The 12,814-nt window shown below is 43.5% G+C and overlaps 1 protein-coding gene across 3 annotated transcripts in view; it reads right to left on the reverse strand.

Annotated features, from left to right (window-relative positions):
* LOC126090020 (solute carrier organic anion transporter family member 74D-like) overlaps positions 1–12,814 on the reverse strand; it is a 113,247-nt gene that overhangs the window by 8,586 nt on the left and 91,847 nt on the right. For all 3 annotated transcript variants that reach the window (XM_049906956.1, XM_049906955.1, XM_049906954.1), the window contains one exon: positions 10,144–10,247. In XM_049906956.1, the coding sequence (XP_049762913.1) occupies positions 10,144–10,247 (104 nt within the window). The remainder of the gene's footprint in view (positions 1–10,143; positions 10,248–12,814) is intronic.

Raw genomic sequence — 12,814 nt, forward strand, 5'->3', positions numbered from 1 at the left:
TAGGAACCAAAGGCATAATGGTCGTAAATAGTCGTAGCTGTGTTGGGAAAGAACCAGAGCTACAAGCACTAATAGAAAGCCCTGTAGCTGAAACCGCTGTAGGCATTGAAAGCTGACTAAAGTCGAGGATAAACGACTCAGACGGTGTTCACAAAGGCTACACTAAATAGAGTTTGTGGCTGCGTGTTTGTTGCTTTCAGTAGCCAGCAGTTTATCTTCTAGTAAAACTGAAGTACATAGCTCCTGTGAGTTAGTATGGGTAGAGGTTATAATAAATTATTAATTGATTCCTTTTACATGACTTCCGACTCAGATGATACAGTTGCTGAACAGTTCAAAGAAAACATGAGTCTCACTTCAAATAGTACCGCACTTATACAATTGCAGTTGGTTGCGACTTCAGTCTTCCCTCGATATGTTCGCGAAGATACATGTTTAAAATCGGTGTTACGCATAAAACACCGTCTGAAATCATACTAAATAATTTCTCCTAAAATCAGTTTGAACAATTACTGCAGGAACCCACTTGAAGTGTAAATGGTTGCAGAATGTGCTGGACCTCTGAGCAACAAATAATCCTGGGCAAATAGGGAGCATCATGAGGGATACAGCGACTTTGACCGCAAGGTTGTTGTAGCGAAGTTTTAAACTGTGTCATCAAAAACCACAAAAATAAACGCAACTATATCACTTTAAAAAAGCAGATAAAAATTCACTTCTCACCTCCCTAAGGGAAAATCTCCAGTCCTTACAAACTAAGCATAGACCAGATGTGGTTTAAATTCAATGAAATAGTGTCACCGGCAAATGAGGGATTTTGAGGGGTGGCCAACCTGGCCTACTAGCTACCATCCTTGAATAAAGATAGGACAGATGAAGACGCTAGTGACAGACAGGGTATAGCAAATACACATAGAATCACAAGGTCGGTGAAAGAAGTGATTTATTCACTGGGAATGTGGTGATGGAGGTGTAGAAAGATGAACAGCAGGCAGTTCGTGGCAGACGGTAACGAGGCAGTACTGTACTTCGCCGGGACCCGCTCATCGTCGTCTTTCGGAGCACGCTTGTGAAGCACAGCGACGAGAAAGTGGCCATGCCAGCTGGACTGGCGCAATTCACGGCATTGCCCGACACTGGACAACGCGCCCACACCGCGCTACAGTGGTAAGAATACGAACCCCGCCACTGTCTTCTCCAGCCCTGCCCGCAGACAACATAGGAGTTTGAGAATGGACGAGCAAAAACACGACACTGACGAAAGGAAGTCCGGAGAAAAGTCCTTTCGCTGTAGAGACGTATGGGCTACAGCAATTGCGAGAGCATGGGCGGCAGCATAAGGCAGGGAACAGAGGATGCGTCGAGAAGTAATTAATGAATGTGATATCAGGTGATGGATTCTGGACCTCTCGACGATGCACAAACCGCTGCCCTACCATAATTTGCATATAAATTTTATTTCGAAGTGTCTAAGGATACAACTGCGAATTAAATCAGCTAAATAATTACAGAAACGAAAGAAACCTTGTAGTAGTACTTACCTACATACACAGGAACGTACATCAGTAAACAGATCTCTGATGCCTTCATTCTGAGAAGAATTAATAAGTTGCAGAAAATGGCGGTGGCCGTTAGAAAGATTCAAGTATAAACGGAGCGACTTCTCTAAACTGAGGCGCGTACGAACGCAGAACATCCCGCAGTTCCAACGGTCGAGGCTGCGCCAGGTTAGAAAACGCCTGGAGCGAAAAGCAAGCAGCTTGTCTACGGCCCAGCAGGCGACAGCTAGCCGCTTGACTACCAAACGAGTAGGCACTGGAACTACTTTCTTCAGGTGTAGACACACTAGTGTGAGATGCTGACCAGCTAAGAAGAAAAGAAAACCCCAAGCGTTGCCACTCCAGCCATTCCGGAACGTCTTCTTGGAAGGTCCACTACCTGCCGTATCGTCTGCCATCGCCAATTGTCCATACGTAAGCACCGCCAAGCGACTGTTGAGCTTAACGGTTCGTGACTTCAGGCACAGTTTAATAATAATGCTCGATTCGATCGCCGTTTTGGTCGTTTGGCGGTCCCGAGTACTTCGCGATAATAAGAGAGAGCAGCAGCGTCGGCCATGCGATAAGGTTCGCCGAATTCTCTCTCTGAGGTGTCCTCAGTTAAACTTGGGTCGCACAATAGATGAATGCTATTTCTATACGTCATTTTGTGAATGTGTCTACATGAGTGGAGGCTGCTCTCGGTTAAGGGGATGCTGTTCTCTGCTAATTTCGAAATATATCTCACTGTACTAGCTTCTAACTCATTTATTTGTGTTTCAATTTCTACCCCTTCCCCCAGTATCCACTCAGATCAGTGCCTCCCTCCAAGTAGGGTCGTAGTCCATGCACTTCCATGTCATACTGGGTAGAATAATAACATAAGGCCCCGATGGCCTATGGCCCACTAACTGGGGTAACCTCTCTGAGATATGAAAACTGTGGCAATCATTTTAGGTGTGGTAGCGCAAGATTACCAAAAAACATTGCTAGCTGGGACATTATAATAATGTGGCCGACTCTCCCAGACAATTCCAAAAGAACGGAACCTATTTTTCCTTTTTTATTCCTGCGGTGGTGAAATCACGACTATGGGAAGAAAACGTCTTATCAGTGGTGGAGCCGGCCGTTGTGGCCGAGCGGTTCTAAACACTTCAGTCCGGAACCGCGCTGCTGCTACGGTCGCAGGTTCGAATCCTGCCTCAGGTATGGCTGTGTGTGATGTCCTTAGGTTAGTTAGGTTTAAGTAGTTCTAAGTCTAGGAGGTCTGATGACCTCAGATGTTAAGTCCCATAGTGCTCAGAGCCATTTGAACCATCAGTGGTGGTTGGGCGGTGACTCAGATATTACGTCACACTTTGGAATGGAAAAACACTCTAAAGAAGTAGACTGGAGAAGGAGGAAGTATATGCTGTTTTAGCATAATAGTGGCAAAGCAGGGATTTGTACACAAGTCAGACTAGAGGCGCGAAAGAGCTACGAACAGTGCAGTCCCTGGACGCAGACAGCAAGAGAGATACGGTCACGTAAAATGGAACATACAGGCTGGAGGTGTAGAGAACAACACTACTACTTGATTTTTGGAAGTCGGTCGGTGAACGAAAAGGAGCGAGACCACAAACGCGCAGAACATTAAGAGTTGGTTTTAGTATGCAGTGGAAGAACACAGAGCGTATTACTCAAATGGGAGATAGGGAGTAGGACAGATTAACATTCGAACCGAGGGAGTGGAGGTAGGTAGAACACACGCCCGGCAGCAGTGACGAAAGGCCACCACGAGCTCTACGGCTCGACGGCAGACGATGCATCTCACGCTAAGAGTACATTGCAACAGCTTCACGCACGTGACAGATAGGCGCAGAGTTTCGCTAGTTCAAGGAGAAGTGGCTGCCCACGCAATGGTCTTTCTGCCTCACTAATAATATTACCTTCATTCATTATCAGTTCAATGCCATGCATTCATTTCTTATCTACTACAAAACATCGTGTGTCTCTGAAAGTTCGCAGTTTATCCTCTTAAAATGCTCACTGTTCACCAAACCTTGCCAACACTTAACGATGATTCTTAATCTGAACTGTTGTTTGAGACTGTGAATCATAAATCCTGGCAAAATATAACGTTATTACTCGAATAAATTTTAGATATTGTAATTGGTGACTGATTTCATAGCTATGTCATAGTAAAGAGTTAGAGAAGAGTTAAAGAGATAACATTCAGGACATGTTGCTTAAGGCCATTAACACCATTCCGCATTATTCATAATCCTTCGCGTAAGTTAATTAATTATCGTTGTACCCCGAGGAGAGATCTAACATTGGGGGTCGGCCTCATCAGATGCGATTGTGCACGCAGCTCGTGATCTAGTGGCAGCCGGCACGGTAGCTCAGCGTGTTCTATCAGAGGCTTAGCTGCCCTCTGTAATAAAAAAAACTGAGTGAATGGAGCAATAATGAACTTCAACGGGCGTCAGAGAACGTCGGCCACGAACAATTGCAACGAACTATAACGAACAAAATGAGACAAAAAAGTGGCTAGCGTTGCTGCTTCTGGATCATAGGGTTCCGGGTTCGATTCTCGGCCTGGTTGGGTATTTTGTCTGCCCAGGGACTGGGTGCTTGTGTTGTCCTCATCATTTTATCTTCATCGTCATTCGTAACAGTGGCTCGATTGGACTATGTAAAAATTGGGACTTTGTACGGGCGCCGTTGACCGCGCAGTTGAGAGCCCCACAAACCAGACATTATGATCATCATCCGATTGTGGAAACCCATCTAACGTAGAAGTTACTCTGTCATCTGGTGTGGTCTTGAAGTTTATACCGAGTAAATTAGTAAGAAACGGAACAGTTTTCCCGTCGTACACAACAGAACACTGTTGCAGAAGCAATGATAAAAGGATGCCAAATTTAAAAGAACGCATATCTCCAACATTGGCGCTGCTGTACTTGAGCTGGAAACTTAGCGTGGGCTTCAGTGCGAGATACTTTTTATAGTTTTCACAGTAAAACTCTGTGTCGAAATCTGACAGAAAAATCCAAAAAGATTCTGGTACACCAGCGGCAAGAGACAGTTCCTTCACTGTGTGACAGCAATGGAAATGTTACCAATGACAGTGCCACTAAGGCGGTCTTCCTATACACGTTTTCCAAAATTTCTTCGCCACGGAAGACGAATTAAATATTTCATAATTCGAATCAGGAACAGCTGCCAACATAACACAGAAATAGATATCCACGGTGTAGCGAAGCAGCTTAAATTGCTTAATAAAGCAAGTCTTGTGGTCCAGTCCTCCCCGAATATGCCGATATAATAGCTCCTAACTTAACAATCATATACAGCCACCAACTCGTTGTAAAACCCTTACCTAAGGAATGGAAAGTTGCAGGTTACAAGAATACTCACGAAATCAAATAGAAGTAATTCCCTAAATTACAGACCCATATCACTGACGTCGGTTTACAGTACAATCGAATATTATGAATTACGACCTACTGTCATGTAGTCAGCATAGGTCCAGGAAATATAGCTCCTGTAAAACACAACTAGCTCTTTTCACATGAAATAACGGGGGCTATCCACAGGTGGTCTCAATTTTGATTGCATATTTCCAGATTTCCATACACCGTTCCTCACAAGCGGCTTCTAAACAAACTGCGTGCCTATGGAGTACCATCGTCTCACTTGTGTGACCTGAATTCGTGGTTTCCTGTCGGAAAGGACTCAGCACGCACTAGTTTACAGTCATCGAGTAAAACCACAGTGATATCTAGTGTTTCACAAGGAAGTGTTGTTGGCTCTCTGCTGTTCCTAGTCTATACTGGCTGTCTCTCCTAAGATACGTCAGGAGCGTATTCTCTGGTATTTCGGCAGATATTTACAATATCGTTTTCACATTGTGTAACTGGAGTCAGACCAAACAAATAATGGTTGTCACGTCTTTCGTGCGAACCTCAGTGTCCACAGAAAGCCTCGGTTTGATTCCCATTCCAAAAAAAAATGATTTTTAAATCGGAAGTTTACAAGCCCATGCCATTGAGGGTTCCAAAATTAGCCTAGTCTAATATTTGTTTCATCGACATGTATTAACAGCGACAGTAAAACTCGAAGAATAAACCACAATCCAGCAGCGACTGAGCAGCGCTGCATTCTTGGCGGTAGCAGTCAGTGGGGGCCAGGGTGGTGCTGCCACTTCTGTTATTCTTCGAGTTTTTCCGTCGCTGTGAATGCATATCGATGAAACAAATATTGCACTAGGCTAATCTGGGGTCACTCTATTGAATTGGCACGTGAATTCCGCTTTAAAAACCGTTTTGATTGTAACGGGAAGTAAACCGACGCTTTCCGTCAAGACTGGGCGTTGTGACAAAGACGTGACTAGCACCATTTGTTTGTGCTGACTCCAGCTACACATTGCAAAAGCTAAATTGCAAATATCTGCTTAAACATCAGAAAAAATGCGCTCTTTAGGCAACAATATGAGCAGACCCCTTAGAGTGTACGCAGATGGTACTGTCATTTACTGTATAGTGAAATGAGAACGAAGGACTTCAGGTAATCCATACAGCCTACGAGATCTAGGAAAACATTAAACAGACTGGAGTTGTCTCAAACGATATTTTAATCAGCCTGGATGTGTTCTCACTATTTACGGAAGCTCCTGAGGTGGACACAGCGAAATTTTAGGAATAGCTTTGGGTTCTCCGTTACCTCCAGCAATGGCTATCCTTTTTATGGAAAATTCTGAGGATTGTGCATTAAATTTGGCTCCCCTCCGTTCATCTTCATTTTATCGTTATTTTGACGACACGGTTATGGTATGGCCACATGGCGTAAAAGCTCTGGAGTACTTGCATGAACATATGAGCGTACGTTTCCAAACATCCAGTTTACTGTCGAGACAGAGAAAGAGGGAAGGCTGCTATTTTTATACATTTTGGTACAACAAAATTCGGATGGCTGTCTCGGCCACACAGTGTTCCTCAAGCAGACGCACATGGGTCTACATCTTAGCGTCCGAGCACCCAGAATTTTCACCATGCAGTCCAGAAGAGAGCAGCTTTAAATACACTTGTACACAGAAGAAAAACTCTTCTAACGAGGACCACTTGGATGCCGAAGATAATCGTCTGAAGTATATGTTCCGAAAGAAAGGCTATGTGTCACGTACTATGAATACAGCATTCTGCAAGAAAAGGAACGGCGAAAACGTGGAATATTCACGTGATGAGCCACCGATTGCATTCCTTTTCTTCTGCAGCGCTGCATCTAGCAAAGTAGACATAGTTCTGGGAAGACGAGGTATCAGGTTTATTTTGCGACCTCCTGTGAAGATAAAGGAGATGCTACGCCCTGTTAAGGACAGTGTCGGCCTCAGGATCCTGAACTGGAGAAATTTGCGGTTCCTGAGCACAGCCTCAGAAACAAACATAAAATACTGTTTGACGAACCAAAAGGTTTGTCCCAGACTACTATATACTTAAGATTCCGTAATTAAAGAGGCTGTAGAGATAAGAATGTGTGAGAACCATGACAGCGGGTATATAGTTTTAGCGGTGCGGGTAAGCAACCTCTCGATGCAGAGAAGACCCACAGATACTCGTCGCAATGTTTTCACTACTGCGGGAGCGGTGGCTCCACCAGCGCAGACGTAGACATCATCTGCGACAGCAGGATGTAATTACCGACCAATCAGGAGCCGTGTTTGGGCAATGTAAGCGGCAGTACTGGCTGTCAGTTGCTCCTGATGAAGACGATGGAGGTAATCGTAGAAAGCTCATGAACTGACACAGCAAGAAATCCGATTACGTCTAGTGAAATCCTCATAAGATCACAAACAACTGAAAATGGCTTAGACAAGATAACTGTATGGTGCAAAGCGTGGCAGTTGACTATAAATACTCAAAAGCGTAAGTACTAAAAGGAATCCTTTACATTTCGTTTACACGATAATTCACACAAAGTTAAAGGCTGTCAATTCAGATAAATAACTAGGAATTACAAATACGAGAACTTCAACTGGAACGATGCCAGAGATGATGATGTTTGGAAGGCGAATCAGAGAGCGCGTTTTATTGGAAGAACACTTAGAAAATGCCACAAGTCTTGTAAAAAGGCTGCCTACGATAAGCTTGTCCGTCCTCTCTTGGAGCACTCCAACACTGTATGGGATCCATACCAGAGTGAATTGATGGAGGACATCGAAAAAGTTCAAAAAAAGGCGACTCATGTTGTGATATAGCGAAATAGGAGAGAGTGTCATCGATATGAGTTCGGGTAGGAATCATTGAAGCAAAGGCATATTTCACTGCGGCGAAATATTTTCACGAAATTTAAATCATAAAATTTCTTCTCCTAGTGCGAAAATATGTTTCTCATATCAGACTACCATAAAGTGAACGAAATCAGAGTTCGCATGTAAAGATTTAAGTGTTCGCTTTTCCCGTGTACTCTTCGAGAGTGGAACGGTAGAGAGTAGTCTGACCGTGGATCGATGAACAATCTGCCAGGCACTTAAGTGTGAATTACAGAATAGTATTTTAGATGTACACTGGTATTACAAACTTAAAGACAAAAGTTACTGTCACATGATGTGTTACTGCTAAGTAACATAGGTCGATGGAACTTGAGCCATACACAGAAATAACTACCACTGAAACAAAAACTCAATGAGAAGAACAGAAATAACACCTTCATTTAAAGACAACAATTACACTCAAGTCACCGCAATTCATAATGGTCCCCTGGACACCACAAAATGCTGGAGTTGGTTTTCAATAGGTATGTGATCACCAAAGACGGCAACGCTTGTTCTGCAAAGTGCTCCCATGCTGTCGGGTTGGTAAGGAGTTCTTGTGGAAAGCCATTTCATTCATCCAGCAGGATGGTTGACAACTGCTAAATGGTGTACATGGTCGTACCGCAATATGTCTCCCCAACGCATCCCCTACATGTTCGATGGGATTTAAGTCGGGGGAACGGGCAGGCCAGGGGAAGGAGTGCAGTGTCACAATGAAGTTGACCGCTTAGTGTGCTGTCTTCAAAACTTTTGAGGTCAGTACGCCCACAACACATGGACCACCATAATGATTATTTTCGAGAATTTTCATGGTTGCGTGTCCCCATCGTTCGCCATATGAGGGTACGTTCAGAATCATGAAGAAAATTACCGATCAACGTTATTGTGACACTGTACTCCCTCCCAATGTGCATCTTTTCTAGGGATACATACAGCCCAGCAGCCTCAGATTTAGCGTGTAATATGCGTGATCTCTTGAAATTTATTGTGTTGAAATCTAAACTTTACGTCAGCTACTTGATATTTTGAATTATTTTGAAACAACGAAAATTTAATTTCTTTTGACTACATGATCTGTCACTATTATTGTGACTGCTACAGGTACGTGTTGTGCATGTTAGTGTGAACAACCTTCTCTGTATTGTTGTTGCTTGATAGTGTTATTCTTGGCTTCATTAGCAATCCTGATATACAGTCAAGATTATAATACACCATTTCGCTCACCTTTTGGAGGTCCTCATTATCCGCTATGATTTATTTCTGTAAATACACACAGAATCATGTTTTTGTCCTCGAAAAAGAAATAAAGCCTCAGTATCAGCTGGAGCTTTACTTAGCTGAGCCATAACAAACCCAAATCCCTAGCCCTTTGATCACTCAGCATTTTTGCAACCAGTTCTAAAATGTAGACTGTGAATTGTGAAAACCACAGCCAAGTTTACACACTGAACAATTTCAAATATTTTTTATAAATCTTTGCGTATGATAGATGTTAATGCACGTATGATCTACTAGATTTCGGGTATGCAGCGACAGAAACCCTATTTCTTCACCCGGTCTGTCGGCCGTGTATCGTCCGACCTTCTTCTGAGTGAGCCGATAGTCTGAAGTACAGCTCCCGCTCCGTTAAACCCATGGACGGCCACAGATACACAAACACCAGAGATTTTTTCCGGCGGCGGCATGGAACAATGCATAAATTGAGCCTGTGGTTACACGATTGATCCATGTTGGGATATCGATGTATCATTGGAAGCTGCGCTGTACCAAAGTCTTTAACACTACTTAAAAAATTTCCGGATTCCATGTTTTGTCGAGGCTGAGACTGCTACCTCTATTGACTAAATTCCTTAACAAACAAATTTCCACTACTTCTTTTACTACCGACTCCCATAAAGTTTAAGTTGACCAAAGAATTTCGATGTTTCATACAGCACAGGGTGATTGGTGTCATTGTGGTGCACCGCCATAGCCAGTTCAATCACTGTAAGAGCCGGAACTACCTTCGGTGATCCGTAAGGCTGCGGTTTACAAAAGCCCTGCGAATCTGGTGTTTTCTTCATCCAGCAGATGCCGCGAACAGGCCATGAAAGATGTAAATGAACCTTGCAGCACCGAGTTGAACGAGTGCTCGAAGGCTGTTCAAACTATATTCACAGGAAGTATTAGACTACAATACAAAGAAAGTGTGACACCCTTAATTCCACGTCTGAGGCCATCGTGCACATTTCTTGAATATTTGACCATCCAACATCAATTACGTAGAAGTAATCGGTAGTGGAAAAATATATACCTCTTATCTATACTAACCAATGATCATTCCATAGATTATTGGTGCTGGAATGTATGCCAAACCAGTCAACATCGCCTCTGCAAAAGCTACTGCCTGGGCTTTGTCAATCTCGTCCACGCACCTGAAAGAGAAATCTATTTTACTTTCACATGTTTTAGATTACTAGGTAACTCGGTCTCTTTGTTAGTAAGAAAGAGCGTGCAAGTTGTAAATGCACTGTAGAGTTTTAAACGTATATAAATTGAAAACACATATTATAAAGATGAATGTTTGTGTATGTGTTATACATCATCTTCACATCACTGGACCGATTTCAATCTAAATTGGTACACATATCACATACTCTACAGAAAGAATCGTTGTGGGGTAAGAAACACTTATCAAAAGTGGCAGGTCTGGCGGTGATAAACGAGTGTAGCCCACGACACACGAATAACCAGACTACATTCATTCAGTATTTGAGAATGAAAGCACTTACTGACTTGCAACGAACTTTACGCATCACTTAAAGCATTTATGAAATTTATCTCGCTGACAAAGCCCTTAACATGATGAAACAATTTCATCACTTACTACATTTTCGGTCTTCATGGACTAAAATTGCCGCATCAGGCATGACACTTCAATTTTTTACTTCTTTACTACTAACTGTATTCGCGATACATTTTGCATACGGTATTCATATACCATTGAATGGGCCTGCAAAATTATATCATAGTAGATACATATCTCAGGAGATATATTATCAGATGCGCTGAGTGTATGAAAAACTGCTGCATCATGCATGACATTTAAATTTATTACTTCTCGGGTATTAATTCTACTCGCAACACCTTGCGCAGACATCATACAAATATGCCGCTGATGCACCTATTAGATTATATAAATCATTGTACGATACATACTTCAGGATATATGACGTCATAAACACTGAGATGTTGAGAAACTGCTTGCGCAGACATCATACAAATATGCCGCTGATGCACCTATTAGATTATATAAATCATTGTACGATACATACTTCAGGATATATGACGTCATAAACACTGATATGTTGAGAAACTGCTGGGCGAAATTCGCTAGAGATACAGGTGTTCTATCTGAACAAATACGTGGAATATGCTTAATATGTGTGAAACATGTAAGACAAGTACATACATAAACAAAGCCACAGGTAAAAAGCTTTTGGATTGATTTCAGTCAAATTTGGTACAGATGCTACTTAGTATCTGGGAAGAGATGAGGGGTGGGATGATAACGGGAGAGATGGGCAGACAAATGGGGGGAAGAAGAGACGAACCCAGGTAGTGGAAAGAGGAGGCGGACAGAGAGAGGGGGGGGGGGCGGGAAATGAGCAGGAAGGGAAGAGGAGGATACGGAGAGAGAGAGGGGAAAGGAGGGGATGGGGAGAAGAAGGAAATAGGAAGAGATGGACAGAGTGGGAGAGGAGGAAGATACGGGCAGAGGCTGATGGAGGCGACGGACCGAGGGGATAGGAGGAGATGGACAGAGAGATGGGGAGGAGGGGATGGACGGAAATAGAGGGGGAGGAGGAGATGGATAAAGAGGGGGGAAGTGGAGATGAACAGAGGGAAGGGGAAGGAGGAGATGGATTAATATAACATTGGAACAGATACATACCCGGACAATGCTGGGTACTCAGCTAGTTTAAGAATAGAATCGTGTGCAAGAATAGTGCAGTGTGGCACATTTTGCGTCACCTTGCTGCACTCCGGCAGTCTTTTAACGTAAAACATTATTCGTGCAGACCCGTGAAAACTGCATGTGTCTCTGCTTGTTTAGTGCTGCCCTCTGGCAGTAATTCGGTCACTATTACAGCAGGCAATACAGACTGCCATATACAACATTATTCCACGCAATTTTACAAAATGTACCATACAGTGTAACTCGTGCACACTCTTCAATACGACTATCGGCTCCAAATGTGCTCCATTGGAGACAGATCTTGTATGTGACCGAGGTTTGTCCTACTGGAAAATACCCCCTGGAATGCTATTTATGAATGGCGGCACAAGAGGTCGAATCACCAGACTGACGTAAAAATTTGCAGATATGGTGCGTGATAATACCAAGAGAGGGCTCCTGCTGTCATACGAAATCGCACCCCAGACCATATCTTCAGGTGTATGCCCATTGTGTCTAGCATGCAGACAGCTTTGTTGCAGGCCACAAATGGCCTCCTCCTTACCAACACACGACCGTCACTGGCACCTATAAACATCAGCTCCCATCATATGACACAACAGAACTCCGCCATGCCCTCCAAAGAACTCTCGTTTGACAACACTGAAGTCGCAAATGGTGGTGGTTTTGGATCAGTGGAATTCACGTTGCAGGGAATCAGGCTCGAAGTGTCCTTGCAGTAATCGATTTGTAACAGTTCGTTTGGTCACGGTGGTGCCAATTGCTGTTCAGATTGCTACTGCAGATGCTGTACGATGCGCCAGAGCCATACGCCGAGCGTTATGGTCTTCTACATCTACATCTACATCTATACTCCGCGAGCCACCTTACGGTGTGTGGCGGAGGGTACTTATTGTACCACTATCTGATCCCCCCTTCCCTGTTCCATTCACGAATTGTGCGTGGGAAGAACGACTGCTTGTAAGTCTCCGTATTTGCTCTAATTTCTCGGATCTTTTCGTTGTGATCATTACGCGAGATATA

Source organism: Schistocerca cancellata, chromosome 1 (genome assembly GCF_023864275.1).
Source record: "Schistocerca cancellata isolate TAMUIC-IGC-003103 chromosome 1, iqSchCanc2.1, whole genome shotgun sequence".
Classification (NCBI taxonomy): domain Eukaryota; kingdom Metazoa; phylum Arthropoda; class Insecta; order Orthoptera; family Acrididae; genus Schistocerca; species Schistocerca cancellata.